General features: G+C 35.3%; 1 protein-coding gene across 1 annotated transcript in view; it reads left to right on the top strand.

The window, feature by feature from the left end:
- The window catches only part of CD2AP (CD2 associated protein), a 139,632-nt gene that overhangs the window by 95,788 nt on the left and 25,110 nt on the right, over positions 1-18,734 (top strand). The window contains exons 10-11 of the mRNA XM_072733636.1: positions 2,504-2,540; positions 3,898-3,960. Of these exons, the coding sequence (XP_072589737.1) occupies positions 2,504-2,540; positions 3,898-3,960 (100 nt within the window). The remainder of the gene's footprint in view (positions 1-2,503; positions 2,541-3,897; positions 3,961-18,734) is intronic.

Raw genomic sequence — 18,734 nt, forward strand, 5'->3', positions numbered from 1 at the left:
TTATTGAAATTTTCAGCTCTGTGACCGACCTTCCTTCCTTCACATGGAGCAGGGGTGTAGGAGGGACAGAGGGAAAGAATCTAAAGCAGGCTTACTGTCCAATGCAGAGCCTGAAAGAAGGCTTGATCTCATGACCCTGAGATCGTGCCCTGAGCTTCGCTCAAAACTTGTATGCTTAACTGACTGAGTCATTCAGGCACCCCTTTTTGATACTTTCTTATATGTCCTACCTGTTTAAGTTTGTTTTTTTGTTTTTGTTTTGTTTTGTTTTCTGTATTCCTTCATTCTCCCTAGTCTGGTGAGCATCTTCATGACCATTACTTTGAACTGTTTATCAAGTAAACTACTTATCTGTCTTAGGTTTTTTTTTCTGAGGTTTTATCTTGTTCTCTTGTTTTGAACATCTGTCTCCTTATATTGTTTGTCTTTGTGTTTGTATTTATATATTTGGTGGAATAGCTACCTCTTGGTCTTGAAAGAATGGCCTTATGTAGGAATGTCCCCTTTGTTGACTGTGTGTATCAGGAGGATTTGGCTGGGCAGCTCGATCTGGAGTAAACATGGGCTGGGGGTGCTTTGGGGCTTGCTATACCAGGGCACTTTGGCAGGATGGCTGGGGCTAGAGTTAGCCTGGGCTCCTTGGTGGATGACTTGAGCAGCTGTAGGCATTAGAGGGATTCCAGTATACTCTGTGCCAGGGCAATGCTGGTGGGAGAGCTTGAACTGCTCTCTGCAGGCCTGAGCTAGAGCTTCCAAGGCTATCTTACCGTGATGGCTAGAGCTGGGGACCGCCTTGGTGGGCATCTGAAATTGTTTGGGGCTTAGGGCCCCAGACTTGCTGGGCAGTCTTAGCAAGCCAGCTAAGGGTGCCTAGATTCTTCTCATCAGTACTGTCAAGTGTGGGTATGGGGAACTTGCAGGCATCTTTGACCTTGGTAAGAGTTTGAACAGTTCCTTCATTTGGCAGACTCTCTAGAGTTAGTAAATGGATTTTCTCCACTTATAGCTTAGTAGCCGTTTAAATTACTGTTTTGTTTCTGTGCCCCAGGGCAGGTGAGTCTGCTTCAGACCCTCAGTGATATCCCTCCCTACTGCAGATTCTTGCATTTGGGACGTGGTTTGTGTTGTTACCTTGTCTGCTACTGTTCTCTGTGTGGTCCCTCTGTTGTTTGTTGTCCAGAAGCTATTCAGTCCACCCTCACTTTTTCATGAGGAAAGGCTCTATATGTAGGTGTAGATTTATTGTGTCCATGGGAGAAGTTCAGTTCAGTCTTCCTATGCCTTCATCTTGGACTGCATCCTCTTTGCTACTTTTGTAATTGAATCAGAGAGCAGACACCCAGAGCAAGACAGTCCACCATATTTTGTTTAAGCCAATGTAGAAATTTCTAACCTTTGCGTAAGTAAATTATTAGAGGTTACTCTATGGGTTAATGCTGTCTGAGGCCTTTCTTTAGCTAGATTTCATTTAGTATTTATTCAGCCTTCAGAGTGCTTTATTTTTGTACACAATGAACAAATTATTTTGAGGGATTTTATTCAGTGTTTATAAAGCATTGACTATCAGTTATTTTTAATTTGTACATTCACATGCTTAGAAATGTCTCAAGTTTTTTAAGTCATTAAATTAAGTTTTAAAAATGAGTGAATGCAGGGATGCCTGAGTGGTTTAGTCAGTTAAGTGTCCGACTTTTGGTTTCAGCTCAGGTGATGATCTCAGGATTGTAAGATCCAGCCCTGTGTGGGGCTCCATGTTGGCTGTGGAGTCTAAGATTCTCTCTCTCCCTCTACCCTACTTCAACCCTACTCTTTCTTAAAAAAAATAAAAATAAAAAAAATGCTTAAAACCCAAGAAATTTGAATGAGTTGAGGAAAAACAGACCTTTTCATTTTTTTAAAGGTTTTATTTATTTGTGTGCCCATGCAAATGGGGGAGGGAGAGGGATAAGCAGACTCCACCCTGAGTATGGAGCCCTAGGTGGGGCTTAGTTTCACGACCCTGATATCCTGATGCACATGTACCGCAGACCTTTTCTTTAAATCTTCTCTTTGAGAGTTCCAAAGAATCGAGTTTATAAGCTGGATATGTTTATTAGGTACTCTTTTTTTCTTTAATTCAGTCTTGCTCTCTTCCTTTCCCTGCCACCTCTCCTTGCCTCCAGTACTCAGTTGTTAAAGAGAGGTAAAATTGTGCCTAGGAATCTTAAAGTAAGGCAGTAGTGAATATTTTTGATCAGCATTAAGATATTTTGGGGTTTATCAAACTCACTCAAATGAGCTTTGACATATTTGAATTTTGATCAAGAAGGCATTTGTTCTAATAGAATATTTTTTTGTCAGTGCCTTTTGGTTGTTAAAACTTCACTGTTTTATAATTTTTGGTAGGGATGAGATGAGGACAACTATTCCTACAATTTAGATTGTTAATGATCAGAATTTATGTTAAGTATAAATATGTAACATGTAAGTGTTCAATGTATCTTCACCATTGTTATTTTAATAGAAACCAAAGAAACCACCACCTCCTGCTAAAGGTCCAGGTATGTAAGAAACACATTATTCAGTTTGCTGTTTTTCATATTTTTAAGTTATAAAATGGTGAAATTGGTTTTAAGTATAAACTACTCATTAATATTAGCAAAAATCATATATGGTTAATATATATCAATTTCAGAAATAAATGGGGCAGCCTGGGTGGCTCAGTGGTTTAAGCGTCACCTTGGGCCCAGGTTGTGATCCTGGAGACCCAGGCTTGAGTCCCACGTCGGGCTCCCTGCAGGGAGCCTGCTTCTCCCTCTGTCTCTCTTGCTGTGTCTCTCATGATTAAATAAATAAAATGTTTAAAAAAAAATTTCAGAAATAAATGAAAATGATGTGTTCATATGTATTAATGTTAGTATTTTTAAAGTATAAACTATAAAAGGATCTTAAAAATAATTTGGATGCTTTAGTTAAAACTTGTCATTTCTAATTAAGAAAATCGACAAAGTTTAAATGTATTTAGATAGAATACTTAATATACTCACCTAGCCAATTAATTATTCTGCCTTTTTACATTAAATCCATATATTAGGGATGCCTGGGTGGCTCAGTGGTGAGCACCTCCCTTCTGATCAAGGGCATGATCCTGGAGTCCTGGGATAGAGTCCCACATCGGACTCCCTGCTTGGAGCCTGCTTCTCTCTCTGCTTATGTCTCTGCCTCTCTTTCTGTGTGTGTCTCTCATGAGTAAATAAATAAAATCTAAAAATATATATATATGTAAAGAAATCCATATATTAATGTCTCATTTAAATACTAATTTGTATTTTTCAGAGAGTGTGCTAAGAGTTATAAGCAAACAAGAAGAGTTTTTATTTTTTTTAAGCAGTTGCAAATATTATTGTATTATTATTATTTTTTATGGTATTCTTTTTTTTTTTTAATTTTTATTTATTTATGATAGTCACAGAGAGAGAGAGAGAGGCAGAGACACAGGCAGAGGGAGAAGCAGGCTCCATGCAGGGAGCCTCATGTGGAACTCTATCCCAGGTCTCCAGGATTAGGCCCTGGACTGAAGGTGGCGCTAAACTGCTGAGCCACCTGGGCTGCCCACTCTGATGTTATCTTTAAACTAACCTTTACTGGGGGCAGCCCGGGTGGCTTAGAGTTTAGCGCTTGCCTTTGGTCCATGGTGTGATCTGGAGACCTGGGATCGAGTCCCACATTGGGCTCCCTGCATGGAGCCTGCTTCTCCCTCTCTTGCCTGTGTCTCTGCCTCTCTCTCTGTCTCTCGTGAATAAATAAATAAAATCTTTAAAAAAATAAATAAATAAACTAACCTTTACTGTTTTAATAGAATTATCTTTGTGCTTTGAAACTATTATTTTTAAATACTAACTTTGTTTTTTCCCCTAGCTCCAAAACCTGAGCTAATAGCTACAGAGAAGAAGTATTTTCCTATAAAGCCAGAAGAAAAAGGTGAGACTAATTCTTCCACTTTCAGAAAAATAATTCTTTTGTTGTCATTGTAAACAATGAACTTTCTCCACACTGAATGATTTTTAACAGCCATTTCGTATTAAGCAACATTTGGAGTTTTCTGGGAGGAATTAGTTTGTCAAGATTGATAGGAAATTGAGATTTTTCTCAAACTGTTATTGATTTACATTCATTAAAAAGTTCTGTCATTACTTCAGCAGGAATGTAGTGTTTCATTATAGCTGTTTCAAATAATGTAGAAGAAAACTAAGTATTAAATACTTAATTTTTTTGGAGTCCCAATGAAATTAAAATTTTTTGGGGGGGTGAGTTCTAACCTCAAAAACATGGACATGATTTGTTAGGTGTTATCTAATTTTCACTGCCTGTATTTGTCATATAAACTTGGAAAGTTATTCCAAGGTACACATGTATTTTGTTAAAAACATCATTTTGTTTTGTTATTAACTTGGAGAAAATAAGTACTTCTCTTCATGCAGAAGGACCTGAAGTGAGTTCTATCTAGTATATTAGGTTATATATAGAGTTGATCCTTGAGCAGCATGGATTTGAACTGCAGAGGTCCACTTGTACATGAATTTTTCCCCCTAAGTATGATACAGCACTGTAAATGTATTTTTCTTATGATTTTATTAATGACCTTTTATTTAAAAAAATAACCTTTTCTTTAGCTTACTGTACTAGAGGATGTAATACACATAATATACAATACATGTGTTAATTCACTATGTTATTGGTAAGGCCTTCTAGCCAACAGTAGGCTTTCAGTTAAGTTTTTGGGGAGTCAGAAGTTATATTCAAATTTTCAACTGTGTGGGAGATTGGTGCCCCTAACTCCCTGTGTTTTTCAAGGGTCAGCTGTACAAACAATAATTTGAACATGGTCCTAGAGTGCTTCTGTTTCTACTGCCAGTATTGTTTCTGTCTATCCTTGCGTGTGGTCTACAGTGTTCCCTTATTCTCTTAACTGATTTCTCTCACTTTAGTCCCTTGTCTGCCTTATATTTCATATTGTTGCCAGGTTCATTTTTTTAATAAACTATTTTTTTAGAACAGTTTTAGATTGACAACAAAATCAAGCAGAAAGTATAGACAGTTGTTGTATATTACTTGCCCCACACATGTACTGTGTCCCCCACTATCAATATCCTGAACCAGAACGGACCTTCACTGACATATCATCACCCAGAGTCCATAGTTTATATTAGGGTTCATTTCTGGTATTGTACATTTTATGAGTTTGGACCAATGAATAATTTGACCAATGTGTAATGTAATATCTTACAAAATATGTCTTACTGCTGTTAAGAATTTTCTTTGCACTGTCATTTCATTCTTCCCTTCCCTCAGCCCCTGGCAACCATTGATCTTTTATTATCTCCCTAGTGTTGCCTTTCTCAGAATGTCGTATGGTTGGAATCATACAGTATATAGCTTATGCACTTTGTAGTATGTATTTAAACTTGCTCCATGTTTTCATGACTTAATAGCTGATTTCTCTTTAGTGCTGAGTAATAGTCCATTGACTATAGTGCAGTTTATCCAGATTCACCTTTTGAAGGACATCCTGGTTGTTTCCAAACTTTGTTAGGCATGAATAAAGCTACTTACTAGAAATAAACATCCTTGCCCAGGTATTTTGGTGTACATATATATTTAGTTCACCTGGATAATTAACCAAGGAGTCTGATTGCTGGGATTAAGAGGATATTGTATAAGAAACTTTCAAATTGTATTCCACACTGTGCCATTTTGCATTCTCATCAACAGTGAATGAGAACTCCTGTGTTCCTTATCCTGACCAGCTTTTGGTGTTGTTGTGAACTGAACCCCAAATTACAACTTTGTATCATCTTTTTTTTCTTCCATTTACGAAATAGAGTAATCATACTCTTTTCCCTATGTCATGTATGTTCATAACTTTATCTCTCTCTCAATATCTGTGCCCAGCATAGGTTATATTCTTTTTTCTGTACATTTGAGAACTTTTTGTTTTACAAAAACCATTTGTGCTTCAAAATATTTCTTAACCTCAGATGTAATATGGTTATTGTTAGGTCAGAATGTTGGATCAGTTTATTTGTATCTTTTGTACTTGAAAGACATTCTATAAAGATATGTGGAACCAAATGTAGGAACTCTTACAGTGGCTTTAATACATACATTATGATACTCCTTTATAGTCTCTTCCATCAAGAAGGTAGGAGTTTTGTGAAAATTTAGTAGTAACTTCCCATATTCCCTGAAATCAGTCAGGTGATCTTATAAACAAGATAAAGGGTGATGATGCATTTTTATTTCATTTATCTGCTCAAAATTCTGGCCTAGGTAATAAGGACTGAATTTGCCTTCCTGAGTTAATACAACTAGAAAACTGAACAAAATACATGAAATAGTGGTTTCAGATATTGGATAACAGCATAGGACTGTTCTCATTGAAGGAGCTTCTCACTGAACCAGTAAGGCAAGCCCTAAAATTACCCTAGCTTATTGTCTAGAAGCAGTTTACTATCAGCAGAAAAGAGGAAGTCCAATAGAGCCCAGTTTTCATGCAGAATTGAGGAAACAGGAGATAGGAGTTTGGGGAGTCCAAGGTGGCTGTGCCAGAATGGAGGGAATTGTGCAGAGAGCACTCTGAGGTCTGTAGGGTTTACCATGAGGCTTTGGCTGAGTGCTGTCAGTTACACATGTAAGAAAGGAAACTTCCATAGCTAGAGAAATAACTGCTGGAAAGCATTTGGTGAAGCAATTTCTGGAACTCAAGAATAGTTCATGTTCCCACAAGCCACAGTGGAAAGACTTCATAAGGCATAGGTAGAACCTATAAAATATTATATTACCTTAGGCTAAAGGCTTCTTTGCAGGTACTTTGGAAGCAGATTGAACTAATCCCAGAACAGAACTCATTACAGTTTGAAAGAGTATGACAAAATCTAGCAGCCAAGTGTGTAAAATACACAGTTCATTATCTGGTTAAAAAAATTATCAGACATGGAGAAAAGCCAGGATAATAGCAGCCTGTAACTAGAAGAAGAATTAGTCAATTTAAACAGACCCAGAAATGACAAGAGATGATGGAAATAGCAGTAAAGACATTAAAACAGCTATTATAATTATATCTGATGTGTTGAAGACAGTAGAAGAAAACACAAGCATGATGGTGAGAGAAATGGAAAATATAAAAAGACCCAAATAGAACTTATGCAGATGAGTTAATACAGTATTGGAAATGAAAAATATTACGTGGAATTACCAGCTTATTGGAGACTGTAGAATGAAACATTAGTGAACTGGAAGACACAGCAATAGAAACTATCTGAAACATACTAGAGGGGCAACTGGCTGGTTTAGTCAGTGGAACATGCAACTCTTGATCTCAGAGTTGTGAGTTCAAGCCGTGTGATGGGTGTGGAATCTACTTTAAAAAATACTAGGAAGAAAAAATAAATAGAACTTAGTAACTTGTGACTATCAAGTCATTTTTTTTTTTCTTTTCTAAGTAGGCTCCACACTCAGCATGGAGCCTCAGGGCTTGACCTCATGACCCTGAGATCAAGACCTGAACTGAGGTAGGTCAAGAGTCAGGCACTTAATCAATTGAGCCACCTACATGCCTTGTTGAGTAGTTTTATATATGTGTAATTGGAGTCCCTGAATCAATGGAGAGAGAATGAGGCAGAAAAAAATATTTGAGGAAATAATAGTTGAAAAATCTTCAGACTTGTTGGAAACTGTAAGCCCACAAATCCAAGAAGCTCATTGAACTCAAAGCAGAAGAAACAAAAGATGTTTCCATCTAATGGAACATCAAAATGAGTTCAATGAAAAGCTATGATAAAAAGAAAAGCATCAAGTCTAAAAGAAAATAATTCTCTACCTAGCAAAAATACCGTTCAGGAAATGCAGGCAAAATACTCATTGCCAGCAGATCTGTATATACTATACAGAAAATGTTAGAAGTACTTTTGGGCAGAAGGGAAAATAATGTTATATGGGCATTTAGATAAATAGAAAGTATTAAAGAATACCAGAAATGGTAAATGTATAAGCAAATACAAAAGACTTTTTTTTAAAAGAAATTTTAAATCTTGTCAATAACATCAAAACTCTTCATTGGAAAGATTTAAAGCTTTTATAATAAGTGTTGGTTTCAATGTGTGCAGATATAAGAATTTTTTAATCAGTGATATAGGATAAATATAAAATGAGGGAAACAATTCTTAATATTTTTAAAATGTTCTCATTAATCTGGCATGCCTAAATCTGGTTCAAAGAATAGAAGCAACATTAGTGCTTTGCTTAAGTAAGCTTTGGACATGTGCATTGGGAGAGAGAACTAGTAGCAATCTGAGTGTTAAATATTGGTATAAAGTCTTTCTTTTTAAATAAAATTAAACATAAAGTTCTACCCTTGTTCTACCATTAACAGAGGGAACTTGTTCAAATTATGGCAAGGGCCAATTTTAGGAGCCTTAAGCCTTCTGAGAGGAAATACAGTATATTCCACCAGTATGCATATTCATGACTTTTATCTCTGTTAAAATCTTAATTCTACAGAAGATATACTTTGAAAAGCTCTGCTGTGTTAGGGAGGTGGGAAAAGAGGAGCTACTAGAAAACTTGAACCTGATTACCCAACTATCTTTGACTTTTAAGTGACTCCCCCTTGTCTCATGGGATACGTTTCAAATCTTAAGAATGGAGTTTAAATCTTGACTGTTTACTCCCTGCCTCAGGCCATCATGTAGATTTTCTCAAACCTGCTTAGCAATTTCCTGCCCCCTATTTTCTCAGAGGTACCTGAATGCTGGCCGTTTTGTACTTCATTAGAAGAATAATATCAACACTTGGGAGCACAAGCTTTTCACCTGCTTTTTGGAAAAAGTCTTGGACATACTTTTCAGTAACCCACTTCTTTCTCAGTGATTTGTTTTCTTGGTATGAAATATGTACGAAAGGAAGGGAGCAACTGATGTTTTGGAATGCCATATAGAAAAGCATATGAATGTGTAGGAGAGAATGTAATGAAAGTTCTATTAGGCTTATAAATCATTTAAGTGGGTACCTTTATGTAGATGTTCTCTCTCATGGTCCCAATCATATCCGTAGGAAGGGTGTAATGAGCTGCTAAAGCCCAACCTGGCTTAACACTTTTACTGGTAGAGGCAGTGGATCTGTATTCACTTGCTTGGGGAACATTGTTTTTTTCCAAAGTTCCTATATCTGCAGGTGTAAAAGACAGAATTTATCTTATTTTTCAGTTGATTCATAAGCAGAACATACCAGATGTTACACACTTCCAGGCAGGAACTAAAAGCCAATATATTAATAATGGTAATTGTTTCCTAATTAACAGAATGGGAAGGGAGAGTTGTGCTGTTAGTTGTTCCTTTTGAGGTTTTCTTGTCTCTGTATTTGGCATTAAAGGGGACAAGTTATTGTTGCTAGGAAAACATAGTTACATGCTAGGAATTCAGCGCTAATACATGGGATTACAGATTTTGAGGATCTAGTTGGTTGATTTTTGGGACTTTCAACCCCAGTAAATTGAATTGTGAATCTTACCCAGTCTTCTTCATAAAGTCATACTTTACTGACTGTAAGATTTTGTCTCTTGCAGAAGGTTGTACGATTGCTGCTGGTTCCCACACAGAGGTCCAATAGCATCATTAATTCATTTGCTCAATTACTGTTTTTTTTTTTTCCACATTTTTGAGAGAGATTTTTGCCTTACATTGAAGTCTAAGCTGGTAAAGTAGGTTTTAGTACATAATTCAACATATTACCTGAAATGGAAGTTTTGAGGTGTCTTTACATCTTTGCTCAGGAGGGTTCTCTTCTTCCTATGAGCCAGTAAAAGGAATGCAGAGTAAAAATACAATGCAATTGAAATGTAATCAAAAGGTATAGATTTTCCAACTGATATGCTAGTTATGGATGTTCTGTATTTTTCATATTATAGAGTGATTTGGGAATCAGTATTCAAAATACACTTTTAAATTATTACGTGCTCTAGAATTTTGGTATAGTACAGTTGAGTATGAAGTTAAAATCAAGATCTGTGTGTTTAAGACTCATTTAACAGCAGTTATTACTGGAGGTACTGAACTCAAATGCCTTTTTATCTGTAATACCATCTGTAGTACATAGACTCTTGAGTTGATACCTGTGGCAGGACTCTATTGTATTATATATTTAGTATGCTTACCAAAAAGAAAACAGTATTTATCTCTAATGCTCTACAAAGAATCATTCCAGTTTGAACCTAAAAATAATCTTGACCTCTCTTAAGAGGTCAAGTAGCAAGTATTCTTTACTTGTTATACTTAACCCACACATGAAACTGATTTTTAATCAACTGTTAAACATATAAAAAGAGTATGTATATGTGAGGTAGCTGGCTTCTGCCAATCACTAGGAGATTAATTTTTTTTCTGTTTCAAGTGATACTCTGATAATTGCTAGTTGAGTAGTTAAAATTGAGTAGTAGCTAATGAGATTGTAACTATTCAGAGACTTAAAAATGAGCATAATGAGTTGACTGGAAAAAAGAAGGTGATTCCAGGCCACAGAAATTGAATATGAAAAGAATGAGAGAAAGCATTTCATATTCAGGAAATGGCTATAGGTAACCAGGAATTGTGAAAAACCAAGCTAGAAGGGTAGCTTGGTATAGTTGTTTTCGGTCTTGGTGGTATGTTAGAATTACCTGGGTCTTTTTTAAAAATATGCTGTGACAAAGATCCTCTTCGAGAAGTGTTATAGGGTAGAACTTAGGTAGTAGTTTTTTAAAAGCTCTCCATGGGATTCTAATTTGAAGACAAAATTAAGAATCACTTGTGTGATTCATAAAATACCTTTCAATGCTATTGCAAGGAGTTATATTTAACAATTTGTTTATATCTTACTCTGCTCCAAAAAGAAAGTAGTGATGATAAGGGTTTAGAATTTATATTGTGGAAATAAAGCATGTATGTATGTGTTTCATACAAATGTTCAGTAATATATGATGCATGGGATATGAACTTATTACTATGTTTGAATACTTCTTGTTGCATTTGGGAAAAAATTCTAGCTTATTTAGTATAGTCTTAAAAGAAGAGTTTCCTGACCACATTTCCTTAGCTTAGCCTATCAGGTTTTGAGGGATCTTGGCCCCCTGTTGAGTTTTTCTAATATATTCCGTACTTGTTTTTACTTAAGTTGACTGCATGTAGTTGGACCCCCCGGTGTATAATGTCCATAGAATATGAGGGTTTTTTTTTTTTTTACTCCCAGTTACATGGTATAGTACCCTTTTCTTGGAATCCTATCTTTGTCTTGCTCTCCCCTCAGAATCTTTTTACATATGATTCCTTCTCATTTTTCAGATTCTAGCTTAAAATGTCCAGCTTGATTTCACCTCCCTGATATTAGTCTTTTCTGTATTACTCTAAAAGTAGATATTTCTCAATGTTGTCACATATTAATTTAGATATTTTGTGTATATTTTCTTTTTCCCACATTTGACTAAACCCGATAGGGTCAAAGGTATAGGGTCTGTGTTGTGTGTATGTGTGTGAATTTTATTTGACTTTGATTCTCTAGTTTCTTGCAAAGTAAGTATATAATGCATAAGGGATATGCAATACAATAATTACTGTGTAATTGGAAGACTTTTAAAAACTGGTGTGACATATTCAGGTATGTTTTTCTGAAACTATTTTATTGCTATTTGAATAGATTTGGTGGTGGTATGAATAAAAAGGAAATTGGAATGTTTAAAGAGTAAAGAATGGAAAATCCTGATTCAAACTGAAACAGTAGGAAAACAGTCTCATATAATTGGAAATCTAGAGATAGGAGTCATATGACCGCCCCCATTGAATAATTTCATTATGGACCTGGATTATATCTCTATTTGCCATCCTTAGTGTCTACTTTGTCTTCAGATTGGTTTCCCTTGAGGTCACAAGAATGCTGACCTTGACAGTTAAGGCAACTTGCTATCTTTATCTTGTCCGTTTGATAGGAAAGAGAGGAAAACCTTTCCATAACCATGGAATTGTAAGTCCTTTTCAGTGTCTTGGACCAATTGTGGGTACATGTTCAATTCCAGACCAATAAGTCTTATAAAAAGAATATTGTGCACTTAATACCTTGCTGTAGTGATGTGAAGGTGGGTTAGGTTTGAGTGAGTCAACTACGTTATCTGCTAAAGATGTTGACATATATTGAGCCTCTACCATAAGGAAGGTGGTTTAGGTTTTATATTAGTATATCTTGTTAACTAATTAAATCCCAACGATTGTGAGGATGGGGAAATGAGGTATGAATTATAAAATACAGTTTCTGATGGAAAATACATATAAGTTCATCTTTTGACATAGAATTTGATATGAAAATAGGAAATACGAGATGTGAATCTTTGTTGAGAGTTTGTATTAAGCATTTATTTATGAGTTGTGCTATCTTGGAACTTAGCTGTTAAATATATGGATATGGTAAGATTGTTCCAGAAAGTTGCTTAAATGAGAATAGGGAGAGAGTTTAGCATGGAATCATAGAATATATACATTTATGAAGTCATTAGAACTGAAACTCTTGAAGAAGGTTGACGAGTGACCATGCAGGCAGGCAGAGAATTATCTGAGTGAGAACATCTGGAAGGGTAGTGCGAAATATATACATATATTACTAGATATAGGAGAGCTGTGAAGAGTATGAGAAATTACAGAGTCATGATCTAGAACGGGAGGGGAGCCCAGTAAAATAAGTCTGGCATTTAGGCCTGTGTTTCCTTTTAAGGCATTTGCCAATTCTGAAATTGGTAGCTGAGACTATGAAAAGAACCTTCAAAATATTTTGGGTTTCAAGGAGACAAAAATTAGAGTTCAGGGCTCAGAAAAAAGGAGATACCTTAGTGAACTCCTGGTCTTTGAGTTGGGTTCCAAAAAAGACTTCCTTTAATAGGAAGTATACAAGTGGAAGAAGGACTAGTTCTCAGAAGCACTAAAGCCCAATTGCTAATTACCTCAATCTGATTGGAAGAAGATGATCTAGGATTTTACTGCACTTTAGCTTGGCTACTTGAAGCAAAGTAAACCTTTATTGCCTGGAGAAGAGGACATCATTATCTTTGTATGTTTTCACATAAATGTCTGATGTCTTGTACTCATAGAGAAATGACCAGATGTATTTGGAGATATGATGCATGACTAGAAACCAATAACAGAAAATAGAACCTGGTCCACAGATGTTTTAGATGCGGGAAATACCAGATGCGGGAAATACCAGACACAAGCTATAAAGTATCTATATGCTTAATATACATTCAAAATAATAAAAGATTTAATTGATAATTGTTATAACTAGAAACCATATAAATGTAAATATAATGTGAATATAAGTGTAAACGAATTTGTACAAGTATAAAATATACAGTTGACCTTGAACAATGCAGAGATTGGGATGCTGAACCATCTCATAGTCAGATATTCCCATATAGATTTTTTAAAAATATTTTTAATTTATTTGAGAGAATGCATGCGAGTCAAGAGAGGAACAGAGAGAGGGACAGGCTTGACTCTGTTGAGCGTGGAGCCCTGGGACTTGATCCCTCAAACCTCAGACCTCATGGTCTGAGCTGAAATCAAGAGTCTGATGCTTAACTACTGAGCCATCCAGGCGCCCCTCCGACATAACTTTCGACTCACCAAAAACTTAACTAATAGCCTGCTGTTCACCAGAAGTCTTACTGATAACATAAATAGTTGACTAACACATATTTTGCATGTTATATGTATTATATACTGTATTCTTAAAGTAAGCTAGAGAAAAAATATTAAGAAAATGAGAATGTTAAGGAAGAGGAAATAATACATTTAATTTACAGTACTGTATTTAAAAGATCTGCTTATAGATAGGCCTGCACAGTTCAAACATGTTGTTCAAGGTCAACATATATGATCTATATGTGTAGGTATATGTTAATATATGTGTATTTTCAAAAGAAAATTTCTAAATCTTAAAATTGAAAAAAAAAAAAAGATCTTAAGAGACATTGGATACAGTGGAAAGGTTTAATGTACATGTAATTAAAGATCCAGATTGGGAGGACCAGAATAGGGACTAGAAACCTTAATTGAAGAAAAAATGGTTTCTAGTCTTCCAAAACTGATGGAAAGCAAAAAGCCATAGAATCAAGAAATAATATGGAGCCCAGCTTGGATATATGCAAAGAAAACTACTCCATACACTCATTATAGTCATGCTACTATAAATGAAAAATAAGATAATACTGAAAGCAGCCAGAGAATAAGACACATTAACAGTTGCTTCTCAGTGGAAAAAAAAATTGAAGCCAGAAGACAATGGAATGATGTTACCAAAGTGTTGAAGGAAATAACTGCTGACCTAGAAATATAATGCCAGTGAAAATATCTTCAGGAAAAAAAAAGATGAAATAAAGACAATGTTAGGCCAGTCAAATCTGAGAGAATTTATCACTTGTATGTTAGGACTCTAGGCAGTTTTAAAGAGTGTTATTCAGGCAGAATGGAAATGATCCCAAATGTCAACTTGGAGATACAGAAAGCAAGAGCAACAGAAGAGCTTAGATAGATAGGTAAATCTAAATATTGACTGTATGAAACATTAAAAATATCTTCTGGGTTTATAGAAATAAAAATACAAGACAGCAAGGTGTAAAGGTAGTAAAAGCTTTAGAGCAGTAGAGAAATTTATGTGACTTAAAGGATATGTGCTGTAATCTAGGCAATTACAAAAAAAATGTATAGAATAATGTATAAGGTAATAGTAAGGAGAATATGGGGTAACAAAAATATGAAAAGACGAGAAAGAAAGATGAAATGAACAGAGCAAGAAAAAAGTAACAAATACTCAGTAATTACAGAAAATATAAATAGACTACACATTCCATTTAAAAGAAAAATTGTTAGACTTAAAAAAAAAAAATCCAACCGTTGTCTGCTAACAAGAGACATACCTTGATAAGAATTCAGGAAGGATTCAATTAAAAGGGTGGATAAATATATGCCAGGCAAATGGCAATCAAAATAAAACTAGCCTAAACTATTGATAGCTGACAAAGTAGACAGAATAGCAAGAAGCAGTAAGAGGGACATTTAATTAAGGCCATGTGATTTATAAAACAAAGTTGCCTTTGCAGTAAAGATGAAGTAAATGCTTTGATACTCATCTAAGAACTAAATCTTAATCTCTACCTCACATGTACATAAATTAGAATCCAGAAATAGTTTGATAGGTACCTACCTTATAACCAAAGATGCACTGTAGAGAAGTGTTAAAGGACATTCTTCAATACAAAAAACATACACCTTACACTGACTTATAATACCTTATGCCTACCTTATAACTTGTACCTATCTTACAGTATGCAAAAAAAGTTCCATGTAGATGCTGGCCACAGGTTTTCTGCAAGATACCATAAGCCAATATCTCCATGTCTTCGGAGTAGGAAACTGTTTAACAGGATATATAAGATATTAACTGTAAGACAAAAGATTGATTTTTTTGGACTATGTTAAAATTCCCAACGTCTTTTACAAAGACACCATGTGGAAGATGAAAAGTTCTGCCACACAGTAAGAAATGATTTTTTACAACATGGATAAATGACAAAGTACTTATATTTAAAACATATAATGAATTTCTGCAGATTAGTAAGAAAAAGACAGCTTGATAAAATGCAGTTAAGCATCTTGAATAGAAACCTCATCAGAGTATGAAGTTACCCAATTTCATTACTCAGCAAGGAAATACAAGTAAAAGCAAAGGTAAGATTCTCACCAAAATGGGTGAAATTTTGAAAAGAAAATTAACAATACCAAATGTTTGTGAAAATTCAGATGAACAGAACTCCCATACTGTTGGTGAGAATGCAAATTGTTGTATCTAATCTGAAGAATTTAAGGTGAATATATTCATACTCTGTTACCCAGCCTTGGCACTTCTCACCATATATCCAGCAGAAATGTGCTGTGTGTGTGCACCAAAGATTCAAATGGGAAAAGTTTATCATAGCATGATTTATATTGGCTCTTATTTGGAAACAACACAAATGTCCATTCACAGTTCAATGAGTAAATAAATTTAGGTATATTCACATACCAAGATACTATATAGCAACATGAATTTTGCGATTTTACTGATGTAAACTTTAAATCTGCGTAAGTGATCTTGAGTGCTAGAAGATACTTTTGGGGCAGCCCCGGTGGCACAGCGGTTTGGGGCCGCCTGCAGCCTGGGGTGTGATCCTGGAGACCCGGGATCGAGTCCCACGTCGGGCTCCCTGCATGGAGCCTGCTTCTCCCTCTGCCTGTGTCTCTGCCTCTCTCTCTGTGTCTATGAATAAATAAAATCTTATAAAAAAAAAAAAAGATACTTTTGAGTAGGAGCAGTTGTGTAGTAATTGGGAAGAGACATGATGGGAACTTAAAGTAGCTAATGTTCAGTACTTGGCCTGAATGGTAGTTATTCATGTGTGTTTGTGTGATGATAATTTCTTGAGCTTTGTACTTAGAGTTCTGAAAGTATGTTATACTCAATTTAAGTTGCTTCAGCAAGATAATTATGGGTAGAATTTTTTTTGTCCTTACATTTTCTAAAAATGTTAAAGTAGACTCAGTTAAGAATACATTTGCGGGCTGAGTTGGTTAAGCATCCGACTCTTGATTTTTGCTCAGAACATGATCCTAGAGTCATGAGGTTGGGCCCTGTGTTGGGCCTCGTGCTGGATGTGGAGCCTGCTTAAGTTCTCTCTCTTCCTTTGTGTCCATTCCTTACACTGCACATGCAGAAGTGGTCACTCTCAAAAAAAAAAAAAAAAGTCATTTGTTATTTTTTGGATAGTACTGTGTTTTTCTCTTAACACATCTCTGAGTAACCATTGATAAAGAATGGATTTGATTTTTCAGTCTGAACTTAGGCACTTGTAATCCACTCATGCCTTGGGACCAGTATGATTATCTTGTTTTTCTATTTTTTAAAAAATAATTTTAGTTGACAGTGTTCTATCAGTTTCGAGTGTACAGTGTAGTGATTTAACAAGTTCATACATTATGCTGTGATCACCACATACATAGCTACCATCTGTTTCCATACTTCACGATTACCATATCATTGACTGTCTTCCTAATGCTGTGTTTATTTCTGTGACTTACTCTACCCATTCTATAACTGGAAGCCTTGTATCTCCCTATCACCTTCTTTTGTTTTGCTCAACGCCCTACATCCCTCCCCTCTTTGCAACCATCAGTTCTCTGTATTTATAGGTTTGATTCTCCTTTTTATTTATTCATTTATTATTGTTTTAAATTCCACTTACGAGTGAAATTGGATGGTATTTGGCTTCTCAGTCTGACTTATTTCAGTTAGCATAATACTCTCTTGGTCCATGCATGTTATCGCAAATGGCACGATCGTATCCATTTTTGTAGTTGTATGATATTCCTGTGTGTGTGTGTGTCTGTGTGTGTGTATATACACCCCTCAATCTTCCATATCCATTTGTCTATTGATAGACACTGAGATTGTTGGTTCCATATTTTGGCTATTGTAAATAATACTGTAATAGACATAGGTGTGCATATATCTTTTTTTTTTTTTTAAGATTTTATTTATTTATTCATGAGAGACACAGAGAGAGAGAGGCAGAGACACAGGCAGAGAGAGAAGCAGGCTCCATGCAGGAGCCCGATGTGGGACTTGATCCTGGGACTTCAGGACCACACCCTGGGCCAAAGGCAGGTACTAAACCGCTGAGCCATCCAGGGATTCCCTGCATATATCTTTTAGAACTAATTATTGTTAAACATTAATTAATGTTTTTGTTTTCTTTGGATAAATACCTAGTAGTGGAATTATTAGATCATTTGGTCTTTTCCATTTTTAATTTTTTGAGAATTGTTTTCCTGTTCTTATTCATGAAGTGGGGAACTAATCCTCATCTGCATTAACAAATGGATGAACTTAGTACATACAGCATTAGTAATGTATTTTTATATTCTGTAATAAATAAGATGGGGCATATTTCAGTTATTTTGCTATATTTTGTTAGCTGCCGTATATTTTAGCTGCTTTCAGTAAAAAAAGTTTTTCCATACACGTGTTAATTATTTTCTCTAAAACTATCATAACATCTGTATCTGACATATTTCCTCCTTTGGGCATTTGGAAAACTAAAATACTTTTTTTTTCTTTAATCTAAGTTTCCTCTTGGTTTTGATGAATTTCTAGCTAACCTAAAATTCTCCTATGTGCAATTGGATATCCGCATTAAAAATAATGAAGTTGAACCCTAACCTCATACCATGTACAAAATTTTACTGAAAATAGATCATTCACCTAAATTTAAGAGGTATAAAACTAAAACTATTAGAAGAAAACATAGGGCTAAATCTTCATGGCCTTGGGTTTGGCAGTGAATTCTTAGATTTGACACCAAAAGCTCAGACAACAAAATAAAAAAAATTATTAAATTGTAATTCTTTAAAATTTAAAACTTGTGTACACCAAAGGTAGACATTACAAAGAAAGTAAAAAGATATACCACAGAAATGAGGAGTAACTGAACAATGGGAACCAGACTTTTGGGGTGATAAAAGAGTTTTGGAACTTGGTAGAGTAGTGGTTGCAGGGTATTGTGAATGTACTAAATGGCTCTGAATTTTTCACTTTAAAATGTTAGGTAAATTTTATCTCAATAAAGGTAAATAAAACCTAGTATCCAA

Source organism: Vulpes vulpes, chromosome 1 (assembly GCF_048418805.1).
Source record: "Vulpes vulpes isolate BD-2025 chromosome 1, VulVul3, whole genome shotgun sequence".
Taxonomy (NCBI): domain Eukaryota; kingdom Metazoa; phylum Chordata; class Mammalia; order Carnivora; family Canidae; genus Vulpes; species Vulpes vulpes.